We start from the raw sequence: 18723 nt of genomic DNA on the forward strand, positions 1-18723 counted from the left end.
GTTCCAATCTACTTGAGAGTCTTTAAATATATCCTTCTACATTCCAAAGTATGAAACTCTTCTAAAATAGGCCAGAAAGGAGCATAACCCTTTAAGAAACTTCTAAGTCATTTCAGAGTCCCTGCTTCACATGCTCCTAATCCTAGAGGAGGTATGCAGTGGTAGCCACTGAAGCCAGATCCCCATCAAAACTGCTATCACTTACACACATGTGACCTCTCAAAGCTTCAGTAACACGGAATTGAGCATTACACCGTGGACATATTTTCCGTCCACCATCTTGGAGGTCGAACACTGGGATGGAAGAAGAGGTCACTGGAAGAAGTAAGAAGCATTGATAAGATTAATGAGATGATACTAGAAACAGATTACTGGCCCTTTGAAGAAATATTAAACAACCCCTGAAAGGCATATTAAGGTTGATACGCAAGCATGAATGATCATTATGAGGACCATTCTTTTAACTCTAGGCCAGGGGTCAGCAAATCACAGCTCCTAGACAAAATCCAGCCAAATTTCTATTTGGCCCATGAGCTAGGACTGGATTTTACTTTTTTTGGAGGTTATACAACTTTTTCTTTAGTTGAGGTAAGAGATACTTAAAACTTACCTCTTAACCATCTTCAAGGGTATAGTTAAGTATATTCGCATTGTTGTACAAGCAGAACTCTTTTCATCTTGTAAATCTGAAACTCTATCCATTTAACAATTCCCCATTCCTCCTTCTTCTTAGTCCCTGGCAACCCCCAATCTACTTTCCATCTCTGATTTTGACTCCTCCAGGTACCTCATATTAAGTGTAATCATACAGTATTTGACCTCTTGCGACCGATTTAGCTCAGTACTTAGCAGAATGTCCTCAAAGTTCATGAATGTTACAGCATTTATAAGAATTTCTTTCCTTGAACAATATGCTACTTTATGTATATACCGTATTTTTTTTGTTTATTCATTGGTTGATGCTCACTTGGACTGCCTCCACTTTTTGGCTATGGTGAATAATGCTGCTGTGAACATGGGTATACAAGTATCTGCCCGAGGACCTGCTTTCAATTCTTTTTGGGTCATAACCCAGAAGCAGAATTGCTGAGTCAGATGGTAATTTTATACTTCACTTTTTGAGAGACCATCATACTAATTTACATTTTCACCAGCAACGCACAAGGGTTCCAATACCTACACATTCTCACCAACACTTGTTACTTTGCTTTTTGGATAAGAGCCAACCTGATGGGTGTGAAGTGGTATCTCGACATGGTTTTGATTTGCAATTCTCTAATCATTAGTGATGGGGAGCATCTTTTCATGTGCTTAACAGCCATTTATTTATCTTGTTTGGAGAAAGGTCTATTCAACTCCTTTGCCCAGTTTTTAATTGGGCTGTTTTTTTTTATTGTTGAGTTATGCTTTATATATTCTAGATGTTAACCCTTTATCAGATATATGATTTGCAAATATTTTTTCCCAATCACTGGGCTGCTTTTTCACTCTGTTCACAGTGTCCTTTGATACCCAAAAAGTTTAAAATTTGATGTAGTCTTGTTTTATCTATTATTCCTATATCTACTGTTATATTTTTCTTTTGGTGTCATACGCAAGAAATCATTGCCAAATCCAATGCCATGAAGCTTTCCCCTGTTTTCTTCTCTTACAGTTTCAGCTCTTATGTTTAGGTCTTTGGTTTGCAGAATTAATTTTTACATATGGTGTTTAGGTCCAACTTCACTGGATGTGGATGTCTGATGTTTCTGATACCATTTGTTAAATGTTTTTACATTTTTAAATGGCTGAAATGAAAGCTAAATAAGGTATTCTGACACATGAAAATTACATGCAATTCAGGGGTGCCTAGGTGGCTCAGTGGGTTAAGTTTCTGCCTTCGACTCAGGTCACGATCTCAGGATCCTGGGATGGAGCCCCGCATTGGGCTCTCTGCTCAGTGGGAAGCCTGCATCCCCTTCTCTCTCTGCCTGCCTCTCTGCCTACTTGTGATCTCTGCCAAATAAATAAATATTATCTTTTAAAAAATTACATATAATTCAGAGACCATAAACAGTTTTAGTGGAACACAGTCATGCTCATTTGTTTGTGTACTGCCTGTGGCTGCTTTTGTACCACAAGGGCAGAGACTGTATTTAGTGCACAAAGCCTAAAATACAATCTGGTCCTCTAGAGAAAGTTTGCTGACCTCTGCTCTAGACCATTGAAAATCCTTATGCTCATATCTTGTCTACACCTGAAAACCTCTCTAGTACATCCCAACTTTAAAATCTTGTGTAGAAATCTACCTCCTCTGTGAAGTTTCTTTTTATTATTATCCCACCCATCTCTGATCAACTGGTCCATTTCACTCATCTCCACAGCACAAGAAACACAGAATTATCTCCTTACAGCTGATTTAGTTACACTTTTCACAGTGGCTATCCCTTTCCTACACTAGAGTTTTTTGTAGAACAAACTGTGGCAACTACATTTTATGTCTCTATTTCAAAGCATAAAGTGCTAAAGTAACAAATACTTTATTAATATTTCTGAATGACTGGATACTCCGTCTTTCAGAGTATTGTACCTTTCATTGAAGATTCAGGTCCGCTGGTTCTCTGGGAGCCATGGGCAGAGTTGTTGTTGGATACCACCACTGGCCCAGGACTCTGGCCCAGGGAAGGGATGGTGTTAAGAGTATTCACCAGTTTGGCTACTTCATTGCTATTTTCACCTGTAACCCCAGGTCGCTTCACAGTGACAAAGCTGGCAATGCTCACTGCAGGTGGAGAGGGGAAGGAGGGAGCTATGTTGGCCAAGTGAAAATCATCTGTTCTCCACCCATTGCCCCGCCCAGCACTGCCATCTCCACTTCCCAGGGCTCACCTAGCTTGGGATTGGGGGTCTGGCTGGATTGGCCTGGAGGCTGAGCAGCTAGCTGCCCCAGTGAGGTTGGCTGTGTGGCAGTGGGAGTGGTGGAGGTGCTGGGTGTGGACTTGGTTTGCTGGGACTGGGACTGTGGGACGGTGCTCCGAATGGTCAGAGTAGCTGGGATGACAGTGGTGAAGGTGTTGGTGGTGGGCCGCACAGGCATTGTGGAACCTGGCCTCACTGGGGTCATCTGAGAGAACACTTGTGGGACTCCAACTGTCGGCTTAACAAACTGGGTACCTGGGGCTTCAAAAAAGAGACAAAGAAAAGCACCAAAGCTTGGTCAATAAGCTCACCTCTCATATATTCTACCTGTATTTACTGAAAATACTAGAATAAGAAAAGGTTACTGTCCCAAAGTGTTTGGTGGCCATCAGAGGTGAACAAGAGTAGCACACACTCTAATGTCTAAGATAATACATATCCAAGGTGATAAAAGATCTTATACTAAGGAATCAGCCTTATTAAATTGAAGAAAGAAGATTCCTATCAACTCTTCCCACAACACCTTACCACATTGCCTTTTTTATCCCAAGAATTTAATCAAGAGTAGCTGGACCTCAATACTGGAAGAGGAAGGATAAGTACAGATAGGAGGCAGTGTGCGTATATATAAGGCCAAAGGGCAGATGTAGTCCTAAAAAAAAGCCAGCTTTCTCTCTCAGGATACTAAAGGAGTCTTCCAGTCTTTCATATGAATTCAAACAGAAAACTGACTATGCCATTCTACTAGCATCCCAGAAGTGAATCTCCTGGCTCAGCTGTAAATAATTCCATTAACAAATATATAAGAAATATCAGAACTAGGTAAGTTAAATTCATTAGACTTAAGGCCAAAAGCACTGTGTGGGCTCTGAGAACAACAACAACAAAAACTTAGGAAGACGAGCTTATGGAAGCACCCAAAGAACAATTTATTAAGATATTTTTTGGCTTGAATTGCAGTAAACTTACAGGAACTAAATAAAGAACTGTGGAGGAAAATCACAAGATTTTAAAAAAGTATTTTAATTTACTTTCTTTAAAAAAAAAACTACTAACTAGTCACTGGCAAATTTATCATCAAAGGATAGGTCATTTGTTTTATATCCAAAATCTATGCTATAAAATTAAAGCAAAATAAAGTTTATAATCCCACCATGTAAGTGAACAGACTTATTAAGAAATGTGCAATTTGGGAGTTTACATTAATAATATTCCTTCAGGATAACACACTTAATAGCTGACTAAAACACCAGAAGCAGAAAAAGGACTATATAAACCCCGTTTGAAGGGTGGTAAAAAGTTAAAAAGAAAAATAAAACCACCATCCTGGTCAAAGGTTAGAAAGTTTTTTAAAAATTGAGCTTAAAAATGGAGCTTAAATCAGTATGATCTTTGTATTTTTAGACTTTCCTTAAACACACTTTTTAAATGACCAAGGATAGTCTGAAACAAGAAAAACAAATCTTCTGGATTCAAGTTTATTTTGAATGTTTGAATGGGTAGACATTTTTCCTTACCTGGAACTAGTGTTATTGGTCTAACCGTTTGGCCTTGCTGTACGTTCAGCACAATCCCAACCTGATTCATTGCATTTTGTACAGGCCGGACATTTCTTACAGGAAATCCCTGCATTAAAAAGCAAAATGATCTTTAACATGGAGATCAGCTAACACTAGCAGAGATTGCAATAAGACTACATCTTAAAAAATTCAGTCTTACCTAGAGTTTCTTTTTCTAGAGGTATAACTTTTAAATGACTGAGATGGAGAAATCTAGGAATTTTGGCAAACTTTTGAGTGACAAAATATCAAAACTGAAGAATAAGCTTTAGTACATATGAGCAAAAAGGAAAACATACTTCCTCTTAAAAGAACCTCAGCTTAAAAAATACCTCATCTACAAACTGGCCCCTAAACAGATATAGGCACAGAAGAAGGAAAAAAAAAAAAAAAAGGCACCAGGAATATTCACTGGAGTGATTCAACACAAAACAATTGCTTTTTTTGTTGTTTTTTAAAAGATTTTATTTATTTGACAGAGAGAGATCACAAGTAGGCAGAGAGACAGGCAGAGGAAGCAGGCTCCTTGCTGAGCAGAGAGCCCAGTGTGGGCCTCCATTCCAGGACCCTGAGATCATAACCCAAGCTGAATGCAGAGGCTTAACCCACTGAGCCACCCAGGTGCCCAGAACAAAACAATTGTTAAGAAATTGTTCCCCAAGTCCACTTCAAAGGCGGTAAACCTCTGGAAAACTTTTAAGAAAAGAATTTCTAACTCAGGAAGCCACAGGCAGAGAGAAACTCTTGCCTTTATGTTACACATTCAGCATTAGGCTTTCAACTTCGACTCACATTATATGTCATATAACTCACGTTATATGTCAAATAAGTCATCTTCCTCCTTCTCTTCCAAAGATCTCCCTGCACTTTACCAATTTCACGAGTCAACTAACTCACCCCATTTTAAGAAAAAACAGCCCAAGCAAAAGGCAGGAAGTGTTAAGGACCAAGTGTTAAAGCTTCCTAATCGAAGCTTTCCCACTAATTTCTGACCAGATCTCAATCAAATCACTTAACAGCCCTCTAAAGGACAGGAAGAGGAAATTAGCCAGGAGCGTTACATTTGGCTTTCTTTAAAAATCAGTATCAAATTAAAGAACAGCAAATGAGAAAGCCAGGTCAAAAGGTAGGACTTAGAGTTCTAAGTTAGAGCCGCCAATGGTTCAGTATTTTTCTCTCTTCCCCTACACAGCACCAGAACTGAGTCTAACTCACCTGTGTAGTGATGAATATTGGTTGTGAGGCCACAGGAGAACTGGTCACATGATTGGCATTCTGCATGACCTGGACAGGCCTCAACACTGGTTGAGTAACCATTGTGCCAAGACCTGGAGCTGGATTCTGGGTTAGGATGAGTGGCTGTCCACCTTGTTGGACCAAAGAATTGCCAGCTGAAGGTAAAAGTAAAAGGAAGAAAGAAAAAAAAATGTAAGAAAAAATAAACCCACATTTTATAAGTAACAGTACGGTCCCAGATAAGAAATGGTATCCCAGATAACAAAATATTCAAGACTGCCACACTCACCTTAGGTTTAACATCACCATATGCACCCAAAATGTAAGCTTTACCCAAATCTAAAACTAACAGAAAAACTGCAGATAGGTTTCATGTCATGAACCTAGAAGTGCAATTTCTACAAGGCTATCATTTTGACTCTGACAATATTGGTATATGATTTAACGTAATCTCTCCACACCAAATTAACAAAACAAAGTAACATATGATTTCTTTCTCCATATTTTAACTAGGTAAAACTTACTTTGTCAGAATACAATTTGTTGTTAGCTAATTCATTTTTAATCTTTTTAAAAGTGGCATATTTATCAACAAACATTAATTGAGCAAGCACACAGAATCTAAAGAATGGCACCTCTTCCTAGTGAGTCAAAGCTCAGAAATCTAACAGATTCTCTAAACCACCACTGTCTTTTATGGGTATGGGAACACAGAGATTGACAGGTTAACTCCTCTTTCTCTTTTTTGACATCAGAACCGATAAAGAAAAGACTTGGTCAAAAACTAACCAACATTCAGTAAATAAGGTATGACTTCAGAAGATAATAGTTCCTTCAAAAATAAATATCAATAAATTGACTACTATTGAACCACTTTAGGTTCTTTTTTTTTTTCAAGATTTTATTTATTTATTTGACAGACAGAGATCACAAGTAGGCAGAGAGGCAGGCAGAGAGGAGGAAGCAGGCTCCCTGCTGAGCAGAGAGCCCGATGCGGGGCTCGATGCGGGGCTCGATCCCAGAACCCTGAGACCATGACCTGAGCCGAAAGTAGAGGCTTTAACCCACTGAGCCACCCAGGCGCCCCAACACCTTAGGTTCTTAATGTTTTATTTTTTTTCCAAAGATTTTATTTATTTGAGAGAGAGAGAGCTCACAAGTAGGCAGAGCAACAGGCAGAGAGAGAGGGAGAAGCAGGCTCCCCGCTGAGCAGAGAGGCCGACATGGGGCTCAATCCCCGGATCCTGAGATTCTGACCTGAGCCGAAGGCAGAGGCTTAACCGACTGAGCCACCCAGGTGCCCCTAAATGTTTTAAAGTCTATTTACTACATTTAGCAAAAAAGTCATTAATACTAAGTTTCTCGATTTACAGAGAATACTCCAAAACCACACAGACAATTTGAACATCAATATACCTAAATCGGAGATTCAAGCAAAATACTGCCTCAACTTTTTACCTTAAATAACCAGAATGGGATGGGTTCCTATGAACTGTATGTCCTACTTTGACAGATGGAGTCACTGCAGTTAGCTACAAAGCTAGACCACTGGAGTGAGTATATAGGTGGCTATTAATGGGCCAACAATGGTTTGTCCCACTTTTTTTTTTTTTTTTTAAGATTTTATTTATTTGACAGAGAGAGATCAGAAGTAGGCAGAGAGGCAGGCAGAGAGAGAGGAAGGGAAGCAGGCTCCCCACTGAGCAGAGAGCCCAATGCAGGGCTCAATCCCAGGATCCTGGGATCATGACCTGAGCCGAAGGCAGAGGCTTAACCCACTGAGACACCCAGGCGCCCCGGTTTGTCCCACTTTTATCCAGAAAATGAGTGCCCATCAGGAACTAGACCTCATAGTCACTAGGCCAGCTGACTAGTGATTATGAGGCTGACACAGATAAAAAATTACAAGTTCCATCTCTGCTAATTATACTAGCAATTTGCTATTTTAATTTAAATGTCTTATTATACAGAAGTTAAAATACATATAAAAATACCATACCATAATGAACTCCCATGTATCCATCACTCAGCTTCAACAATTATTAACTATGGCCAATTTTGTTTTTTCTATACCTCCCATCCACATTCTATGAATCTTTCTAATAATTCCAATGAATTCTAATTCTAATAAATTATTTTAAGTGATTTCCACATTCTTTTTTTTTTAATATTTCATCCATTTACTTGAAGGAGAGAGAGAGCACAAGTGAGCACAAGCAGGGGGGGAGCCACAGGGGGAGAGGGAAGAGCAGACATCCTGTGCAACAGGGAGCCCAACTTGGGGATTGAACCTAGGACCCTGGTACCATGACATGAGCCGAAGGCAGACCCCCAACCACCTGAGCCACCCAGGTACTTCTGATCTCTATATTCTTACTAAATCTTTCCTTAGAGAAATTCTGACCATTCATGGGCTTTACAAAGTTCTGCTTTCAGGGTATGAAGAGGCAATCAGAATCCTTAGGCTTTTTTTTTTTTTTTTTTTTTTTAAATTTTTTTTTTAAGATTTTATTTTATTTATTTGAGAGAGAGAGACAGTGAGAGAGAGCATGAGCGAGGAGAAGGTCAGAGGGAGAAGCAGACTCCCCATGGAGCTGGGAGCCCGATGTGGGACTCGATCCCGGGACTCCAGGATCACGCCCTGAGCCGGAGGCAGTCGTTTAACCAACTGCGCCACCCAGGCGTCCCAGAATCCTTAGGCTTAATAAGCCTATAAAAGAATTAACCAAGTAGTACCCTGCCTCAAAGTCTGCTCTCAAATAAACTAGGTACCATAGCCATAAACTGATGAAATAAAGGGAAGAGATTCAGCAGCTTCTCTCACAATAAGTTCTGTTTTACAAATCTGAAGGTCTTGATGTATCCCTTTATTCTTTTATGTTTACTTACATAGCCTTAAAACCCAGAGATAAGAAGAATAAATGGAGTTAAAATGAGCTAAACAGGAGTTGAAAAATATACAATTTATAGAGTAAGAAACCTATATCATTAAATTCACATCATTCACAGCTCAGAAGTAAGCAGCAATTTATTTTCCTACATAATATTTCTTTCCAAAGCAAAATGTATGATCAGTCAGAATGATGTAAGTAATTACTAAATGCTGAGTGATAGATTCTGAAGAACAAAAAGAATTGTAAAAACAATCCAGAATTTTATTACTGACATCTTTTTTAAGATTTTACTATTTATTTGACACAGAGAGAGATCACAATTAGCAAAGAGGCAGGCAGGCAGAGAGAGAGAAGCAGGCTTCCCGCTGAGCAGAGAGCTCCATGTGGGGCTCGAACACAGGATCCTGAGACCATGACCTGAGCTGAAGGCAGAGGCTCAACCCTCTGAGCCACCCAGGTGCCCCTCCCTGACACCTTCTTTAAAAAAAAAAAAAAAAAAAGCTTTACTAAGATATCATCCACATAACATACACATTACTCATATAAAGTATACATTTCAGAAGTTTTTAGTATATTTGCGAGGTTTGTGCAACTATCACTTCTATTTAATTCCAGAACATGTTCATCATCCCAAGAAGAAATCTTTTTCTTTATTTATTTTATTATTTATTTATTTATTTATTATTTATTTATTATTTATTTATTTATTTTATTTATTTATATGAGAGAGAGAGATACAGTGAGAGAGGGAACACAAGCATTAGGAGACGGAGAAGCAGGCTTCCCGCTGAGCAGGGAGCCCAATTCGGGGCTCAATCCCAGGACCCCAGGATCATGACCTGGGCCGAAGGCAGACGTGTAACCATCTGAGCCACCCAGGCGCCCATGCAAGAAGAAATCTTATACCCATCAGTAGTTACTCCCCATTCTCTTCTCCCCTTGGTAACCACAAATCTATTTTCTATCACTAGAGAATTGCCAATTTTGGAATTTCATTTAAATGGAGTCATATAATATGTTGCCTTTTGCATCTGACTTCATTTAGCACTACATTTTTAAGGTTATTCATATTATAGTATTTCATCCCCCCCCCTTTTTTTTTTTTAAAGATTTTATTTATTTATTTGAGAGAGAGAGACAGTGATTAAAGGGAAACAAGTTTTTGTTTTATTTTTTAAAGATTTTATTTATTTATTTGGCAGGCAGAGATCACAAGAAGGAAGAGAGGAAGTCAGAGAGCAAGGAGGAAGCAGGCTCCCCGCTGAGCAGGGAGCCCGATCCCAGGACCCTGGGATCATGACCTGAGCTGAAAGCAGAGGCTTTAACCCACTGAGCCACCCAGGCGCCCCTCATTCCCTTTAATGGCTCAGTAATATTCCACTGTGCAGCTGTGTCTATCGCCTTTTGTTTATCCATTCAACAGCTTAGGTTATTTCCATTTGGGACCTATAATCAATAATGCTGCATTTGATGGGACGCCTGGGTGGCTCAGTTGGTTGGACGACTGCCTTCGGCTCAGGGCGTGATCCTGGAGTCCCGGGATCGAGTCCCACATCAGGCTCCCAGCTCCATGGGGAGTCTGCTTCGCTCTCTGACCTTCTCCTCGCTCATGCTCTCTCTCACTGTCTCTCTCTCTCAAATAAATAAATAAAATCTTAAAAAAAAAAAAAATAATGCTGCATTTGAGCAGGGTATTTTGTGTGAACTGTTTTCATGTTCTGGGTATATAGTTAGAAGAACTGCTGAATCCTATAACTACATTTAACTTTTTGAGAAACTGCCAAACTATTTTCCAAAGCGGCCACACCATATTTACATTCTCACCAACACTTGTTATTTGTCCATCTTTTTGACTACAGCCATCCTAGTGGGTATGACCTGGTGCCTATCATGCGCACTTCCTTTATATGTATTTTTTTAAAAACAGTTTATTTATTTATTTGACACACAGAGATCCCAAGCAGGCAAAGAGGCAGGCAGAGAGAGAGGAGGAAGCAGGCTCCCTGCTGAGCAGAGAACCTGATGCAGGGCTTGATCCCAGATCCCTGGGATCATGACCTGAGCTGAAGGCAGAGGCTTTAACCCACAGAATCACCCAGGTGCCCCTGATGTGCACTTCCTTAATGACCACTAATGTTGAGTATCTATTCATATGCTTACAGGCCATTTATGTATATTCTGTTTGGATAAGTATCTACTCAGATCCTTTGCCCATTTAAGACACTGGATTGTCTTTTTTTTTTTTTTTCAAGATTTTATTTATTTATCTGACAGACCGAGATTACAAGTAGGCAGAGAGGCAGGCAGAGAAATGGGGGGAAGCAGGCCCCCAGCTGAGCAGAGAGCCTGACACAGGGCTATATCCCAGGACCCTGGGATCATGACCTGAGCCAAAAGCAGAGGCTTTAACCCACTGCGTCACCCAGGCGCCCCTGGATGGTCTTTTTATTTTTTTTTAAAGGATTTATTTATTTAGGGGTGCCTGGGTGGTTCAGTTGGTTAAGGGTCTGCCTTTGGCTTGGGTCATGATCCCAGGGTACTGGGATCAAGCACCTCAGGGATCCCTGGTGGGTGGGGAGTCTGCTTCTTCCTCTCCCTCTGCCCCTCCCCCTGCTTGTGCTCACTCTCTCTCAAATAAATAAATAAGATCTTTTTTAAAAATGTACTTATTTATTTGAAAGAGAGGGGGTGGGGCGGGGAGAGACTCCTGAAGCAGTCTCCCTGCTGAGCATGGAGCCTCATGTATGGCTTGATCCCAGGATTGAGATTGTGACCTGAGCCCAAATCAAGAGTCAGCAGCTTAACCTACTGAGCCACCAGGCACCCCATATTGTCTTTTTACTATTGAATTATAGTGATTCTTTATATAATCTATATATCATGTCCATTATCAGATATATTATTTGCAAAATTCTTCTCCCAGTCTATGGGTTATAGTGTATTTCTTGATTATGCACTTTGAAGCACAAAAGGTTTTATAAAGTCCAATTTATCTATTTTTTTTCTACGGTTACATATGGTTTTGCTAGCCTAAGAAACCATTACCCAGGAGCCTGCTTCCCCCTTTCTCTCTACTTGTGAATTCTCTGTCAAATAAATAAATAAAATCTTAAAAAAAAAAAAAAAAATCAAGACTCAGGGTGCCTGAGTGGCTCAGTCGTTAAGCGTCTGCCTTCAGCTCAGGTCATAATCCCAGGGTCCTGGGATCGAGCCCCACATCGGGCTCCCTGCTCCATGGGAAGCCTGCTTCTCCCTCTTCCTCTGCTTGTGTTCCCTCTCTCCTTATGTCTCTCTCTCTGTCAAATAAATAAATAAATCTTCAAAACAAAACAAAAAACCCAAGAGTCAAGGAAATGGTTTCCATGTACAGAGGGCAAGGGAGACAAAAGAAACAGGTAAATTATAAAAGCGAAATCCATACCCTCCCCCAAAACAGTTCTTTACAATATTATTATTGGAGGAGATGGCTATTGGTAACCAGGAGCCAGATAAGTTTTAAAACTGGTTTAAAAGGAAGCAGCAGGGGGCGCCTGGGTGGCTCAGTGGGTTAAGCCGCTGCCTTTGGCTTGGGTTGTGATCTCGGGGTCCTGGGATCGAGTCCCACGTCGGGTTCTCTGCTCAGCGGGGAGCCTGCTTCCCTCCCTCTCCCTCTCTCTGCCTCTCAAATAAATAAATAAATAAAATCTTTAAAAAAAAAAAAAAGGAAGCAGCAGGAAAAGACAACTTTTTAACTATCTCAAGTATAAAGTACGCTAAGTGAAAGAATACTGAATTGGTTAAAAGTTCTCTCTTGCTATGTTATTAATGTAATAAGTAGATAATACACCAATACAACTAAATAGAAGACATAGGAAAACTGGGTTGAAAGAACATTTGAAAAAAAAAAAAGAATTTATTTATTTATTTGACAGAGAGAGAGACACAGTGAGAGAGGGAACACAAGCGGGGGGAGTCTGAGAGGGAGAAGCAGGCTTCCTGAGCTGCAGGGAGTCCAATTCGGGACTCGATTCCAGGATCCTAGGATCATTACCTGAATTGAAGGCAGAAGCTTAACTACTGAGCCACCAGGTGCCCCTGGAACTTTTTTTTTTTTTTTTTAAGATTGACTGACTGATTTGATTTATCTGAGAAAGAGAGAGAAAGCATGTGCGCCGGTGCAGGGACAGTCTCCAATAGACTGCTGAGTGCGGAGCTCAACATGGGGCTCAATCCCACAACCTCGAGATCACAATCTGAGCCAAAACCACGAGTCCAACACTTAACTGACTGCGCCACCCATGCATCCCCAAAATGGAACCTTCTTTTTTTTTTTTAAAGATTTTTATTTATTTATTTGACAGACGGAGATCACAAGTAGGCAAAGAGGAAGGCTGAGAGAGAGGCGGAAGCAAGCTCCCTGCTGAGCAGAGAGCCCAATGCAGGGCTCGATCCCAGGACCCTGGGATCATGACCTGAGCTGAAGGCAGAGGCTTTAACCTACTGAGCCACACAGGTGCCCCAAAATGGAACATTTTTTTAATTCACTCTATTCTGAAGTCCCATCCTTAAACCTAGATTAGCATTTCAAGAATATAAAATAAGGGGTGATATAACTATATCAATAACATAAGATAAGAAGACAGAGTGAGCACAAGCAGGGGGGAGAGGCAGAGGGAGAGGAAGAAGCAGACTCCCCACCCACCAGGGATCCCTAAGATTGGGTGGCTCAGTGGGTTAAAGCTTCTGCCTTAGGTTCAGGTCATGATCCCAGGGTCCTGGGTTCGAGCCCTGCATCGGGGGGGGGTCTCTGCTCAGCGGGGAGCCTGCTTCTTCTTCTCCTTTCTCTCTGCCTCCCTCTCTGCCTACTTGTAAACTCTGTCTGTCAAACAAATAAATAAAGAAATCTTAAAAGAAAAAAAAAGAATATAAGATAAAAAAAGTTATAGAGTTGTCTACATTATGCAAAAAGGAGATGGCTAGGCAAACTGGATCTATTAATGCATGCTTATCTATGTGAGAAAAATTTTTGGAAGAATACGCATGACACATGTAACTGTGGTTACCAGTCTATACGCACTTTTTTTTCCATTAGTATGGGTTAACATTTTAATTTGAATATTAAAAGTATCTCAGGGTTCTGAGATCAAGTCCCATGTCAGGGGCCCCTACTCAGCAGGGAGTCTGCTTGTCCCTCTCCCTTTGCCCCTCCCTCTACTCATGCTCTCTCTCTCAAAAAAAAAAAAAAAAGGAGAAATACAGGAGAGTTGCCTGGGTGGCTCAGCTGGCTAAGTGACTGCCTTCGGCTCAGGTCAGGATTCCAGGGTCCTGGGATCAAGGCCCACATCAGGCTCCCTGCTCAATGGGGAGCCTGCTTCTCCCTCTCCAGCTCCCCTGTGCTTATGGTCCCTCTGGTCTCTGTCATAAATAAATACAAAATCTTAAAAAAAAAAAAAAAGTTCAATAATACCTAAAGTTGGCAATGATATGAAGAAGAAGCTTCTGGGGGGCACTTATTCAAAGCAATCTATTAGGACAATTTGACACTGTCTATCCAATTTTAAATGCCTGACCCAAACAATCTCACTTTCCACTAAAGAAATGCTCAAATAGTGGGCACAGATATAATACCTGAGAATATTCACCAAGTGTTGTTTATAATCACAAAAAAATAGGGACTATAATAAATAAATAACAAAAGAGGAGTAAATGGTTATAACCAAAAGTAAAACCACTAAGTATACTTTTTTTTTTTTTTAAAGATTTTATTTAGGGTCCCCTGGGTGGCTCAGTCAGTTGAGCGGCTGCCTTCGACTCAGGTCATGATTCCAGAGTCCTGGGATCGAGCCCCACATCGGGCTCCCTGTTTAGCAGGAAGCCTGCTTCTCCCTCTCCCACTTACTCTGCTTGTGTTCCTCTCTCTCTCTCTGTCAAATAAATATATAAAATCTTAAAAATTTAAAGATTTTATTTATTTATTTGAGAGAGAGAGAAAGCACAAGAAGGGGGAGGATCAGAGAGAGAAGCAGATTCCCTGTTGAGCAGGGAGCCCAATGTGGGACTTGATCTTGGAACTCCAGGATCAAGACCAGAGCTGAAGGCAGTCGCTTAACCAACTGAGGCATCGAGGCGCCCCACTGTATGCACCTCTTTTTTTTTTTTTTTTAAGATTTTATTTATTTATTTGGCGGACAGAGATCACAATTTTGCAGAGAGGCAGGCAGATAGGGAGAAGCAGGCTCCCCGCTGAGCAGAGAGCCCAAGGCGGGCTCAATCCCAGGACCCGGGGATCATAACCTGAGCCAAAGGTAAAGGTTTTAACCCACTGAGCCACCCAGGTGCCCCTCACTATATGCACTTCTAATGGAAATATAAACTGATATAACATTTCTAGATGGCCAGTTCAGGAAAATTACCAAAATCCTAAAAACTGTGATGACCTTTGATTCAACAATCTGAAATTTATAAATACATTCTCAGAACTAAGGATATGAGAAAAGATAGACATGCTCACCACAGCTCTTTAGAGCAGCAGTACAGGCCTTTACTACTATTACTGTTAATAACAGTTAACCAAATGACAGGAAATACAGCTGACCCTTGAACAACTCAGGGTGAACTGCACGGGTCCACTTGTACGTGGATTTTTTTTTTCAATACATACATTACAGTACTGTGTTGGTTCTCTTTTTCATGATTTTTTGAATAACGTTTTCTTTTCCCTGGCTTACTTTATTGTAAGAATACAGTATAATACACATTACATCCAAAATATGTGTTAATTAACTGTTATTAACAGAAGGCTATCTTTAAGTAAGCTTTTGGGGAGTCAAAAGTTATATGCAGATTTTTTTTTTTTTTTTAATGAGAGAGAGAGTGAGCGAGCGAGCGAGTGACCATGAAAGGCGAGAAGGCCAGAGGGAGAAGCAGACTCTCTCCTGAGCAGGGAGCCCAATGTGGGACTCGGTCCTGGGACTCCAGGATCATGACCAGAGCTGCAGGTAGTCAATTAACCAACTGAGCCACCCAGGCACCCAATATAGACAGATTTTCAAATGTGCAGCCAGCTGGCACCCAACCCCAAGGCTGTTCAAGGGCCAACTGCAGAGTTATTCATCAACAATGTTACAGACACACATTTGTTAAAATGAAAACATATTCAGTACATAAAAAGGGGAAAAGGGAGGCAAAGAGCAGAGTCTGTATGATCCACTTTTGAAAAAAGCAAATCATTACATATAGCATATGAAGTATGTAAGTGAAATTACACTTAAAATTTTTTTCTTTTATTTTTTCACTGTACTTTTTCTTCAATACATGTAATATTCTTTTATTAATAAAGCTATTTTTTAAAAAGTCTTTTGCAGCAACACAATTGATTCTACGAAGTGCTTATTCTACTTATGAATCTTAAGACATAACTTTCCAATAATTCATCTTTGGATTGTAAAAACAGTCATCAGAAATGAAATAGAAACCAGTACTATACAGCTTCTCTAGTCAATAAACACACTAAAAACACTACTCTTTCACCATTTTCTTCAAGTAGACAACAACCCTATCCTATTTTTCATACCCAGGAACCAGTAACCAAATGAATCTGCCAGAGAAAAATCCAGAACAAAGCTGCCCTGGAAGAATTCTTAACAAACTAGTAGGGCTTTTCTACTTAAAATAATAATAATAATAATAATAATAATAATAACAAAAACAAACAAACAAAAAAACCCAGATCTCTTTAATAGTTAGGAATTTAGGGTTTACATTTTCTCTCCTAGAAATTATCAGCAGCAAGAATCAGGTGCCCTCAGACTTGAAACACCAGCATCCAATTCAGCACTAACTCAGAAGGAACAGCACCACTCCTGAATCACTTCCATATCACAGAATCATTACTAAATTCACTCCAACTAATAGAACCACATCAATACCTAAAACTAAATGGGTACAGCTGTTCCTAAGACCTCTTTAATTCTCTTACCCTCTGGCCCAGGAAGAATTTCCAGATAATCCCACTTACCATTGTTGTTGGCAATTAGTGTGACAAGAGTCTTCTTTGTACTGTCGCTGTTCTGTGCCCCGCTGCTACTAACGGTGGTGGATGTAGAGAGGTGCCCAGCAACAGAAGCATGGGCAGCGATGGGCACTGGAGCCGAGACTGGCTGCTGGCTCACAGAAACTGTGGGGAAGGGGAGGCACAATCACTTGGAGACAGGGACAGATGACACTGAAGGATACTGTTCTAATCCCTTTTCATCATGTTGTGGGTCTCTAGAAATTTACTGCTTTCTTTGCAAATCCAACTGTGCATCTGATTTCTTCTTCTACCCATCCCTTACTCCACCAATTAGACACAAAGCCTTCTTCATCTCATACTGCCTGGTTAATTTAGATCACGAGCTCACTGAAACAGTATTTTAAGGTTTTGCTTATATAGTACAAGCAAACCTCTAGGACTCAAAGATTTATTATCACCACTATTGGTATTCATAACCATGCATGGACAGTAAGACATCCACAAGATCCCAAACTGTGTCCTGTTTCAGCCTAAACCAATGCCATCTTCAGGTCTCAAGGCAGGGAAGATAAAAATAAAGAGAACAACAAATACAATTTATTGGGGGAAAAGAACTATCACCCACTTTCTAAATTCAGGGCAATCTAGAATTTGACCCTGCAGCATCACCTTTTGCAAAGAGCAGCTAACAAGCCTAAGTTTATAAACTTTGCATGAAGGCAGACACACAGAAAATTCTGCTCAGCTCACAAAGGAAACCAAAATCAAGTTAAAAAAAAAAAAGAAGAAGAAGAAGAAAAAAATGACTACGGGATCCTGTTTTTGACTGGGTATATAAATGAACACTGACACACACCACTACTTTGCATTCTCGTTCATTCATTATTTGTAAGAGAATTGATAAATATTTGATAAGCATTAGTTAATTCAACTGTCAATGTTTTAAATGAATTAAGTATAGTGTTTCTAGCTTTATGTATGAAGAAACCAAGGCTAGAGTTTACAGACTAGAGCATGGGAAAAAAGCACCAGTGCCACACTGAGGCATCCCTGGATTCAAGTCCTCTTCTGCCTCACACTTTCTTAACAAAAATGCAATCCAACTGAATCAATTTAAATAATTTAAGAACATGAGCTTTTGTTACCTGTAGGAGTTTTATCCACCGAATTATAATCTTCAACGACAGAATCCTCAATGACATCACTGATTTTCTGCCATGGCTCCAGCTCCTCCTCCTCACATTCCATAAAGAGGTCGGTGTCCGCCATGCTACAAGAAAAAAAGACAAAGTAAGATACTGACCTCAGAATGAGAGAAATAGTTTTATACAAAATATGGAATCAGATTCTTTTTTTTTTTTTTAAGACTTTATTTATTTATTTGACAGACAGAGATCTATAAGTAGTCAGAGAAGCAGGGAGAGAGAGAGAGGAGGAAGCAGGCTCCCTGCTGAGCAGAAAGCCCAATGCGGGGCTCGATCCCAGGACCCTGGGATCATGACCCAAGCCAAAGGCAGAAGCTTTAACCCACTGAGCCAACCAGGCGCCCCTGGAATCAGATTCTTGAATCTATCAGTAACCCACCCCCGTGCTCCCTCTATTTCTCTTAACCTCCCTACTCCCACATTTAGAAGGATCCAAAATTATAACTTTTATTCTTGGAAAAAAAAAATCATTATGAAAAAGACCACAGAAAACTGTTCAATAATTAAGAGTATAAAAGTTTAATTTATAATACCTAGGGTTTGGCTGTGATTAGGTGAGACAAATCATGAAAGTACAGGGTCTTTAATTTAAATGCGTATTTTGGAGGGTGCCTGGGTGGCTCAGTGGGTTAAGCCTCTGCCTTCAGCTCAGGTCATGATCCTAGGGTCTTGGGATGGAGCCCTGCATTGGGCTTTCTCCTTGGGAGCCTGCTTCTCCTCTCTCTCTCTGCCTGCCTCTCTGCCTACTTGTGATCTCTCTATCCATCAAATAAATAAATAAAGCCTTTAAAAAAAATTAAATAAAATAAAGAACCTCAGTCTAGTCCCAGTTTATAAACATAGGCTTGTTAGTTGTTCTTTCAAAACAATGATGTTGCAGGGTCAAATTCTGGATTGCTCTGAATTCAGAAAGTAGGTAACAGTCCACCCCCAAATTG

The 18723-nt window shown here is 40.2% G+C and overlaps 1 protein-coding gene across 2 annotated transcripts in view; it reads right to left on the reverse strand.

The window, feature by feature from the left end:
- Positions 1-18723, reverse strand: part of POGZ (pogo transposable element derived with ZNF domain) — a 50501-nt gene that overhangs the window by 17010 nt on the left and 14768 nt on the right. The window contains exons 2-8 of one of the 2 annotated variants that reach the window (XM_044239226.1): positions 17726-17850; positions 16584-16742; positions 5673-5848; positions 4416-4524; positions 2869-3159; positions 2570-2761; positions 206-315 (exon numbers count right to left, since the gene is read on the reverse strand). In XM_044239226.1, the coding sequence (XP_044095161.1) occupies positions 206-315; positions 2570-2761; positions 2869-3159; positions 4416-4524; positions 5673-5848; positions 16584-16742; positions 17726-17849 (1161 nt within the window). In that variant the 5' untranslated portion in view covers position 17850. Of the gene's footprint in view, positions 1-205; positions 316-2569; positions 2789-2868; positions 3160-4415; positions 4525-5672; positions 5849-16583; positions 16743-17725; positions 17851-18723 lie in introns of both variants that reach the window. The other variant, XM_044239225.1, reaches the window with a different exon arrangement.

The sequence above is a fragment of the Neovison vison genome, chromosome 2 (assembly GCF_020171115.1).
Source record: "Neovison vison isolate M4711 chromosome 2, ASM_NN_V1, whole genome shotgun sequence".
Lineage (NCBI taxonomy): Eukaryota > Metazoa > Chordata > Mammalia > Carnivora > Mustelidae > Neogale > Neogale vison.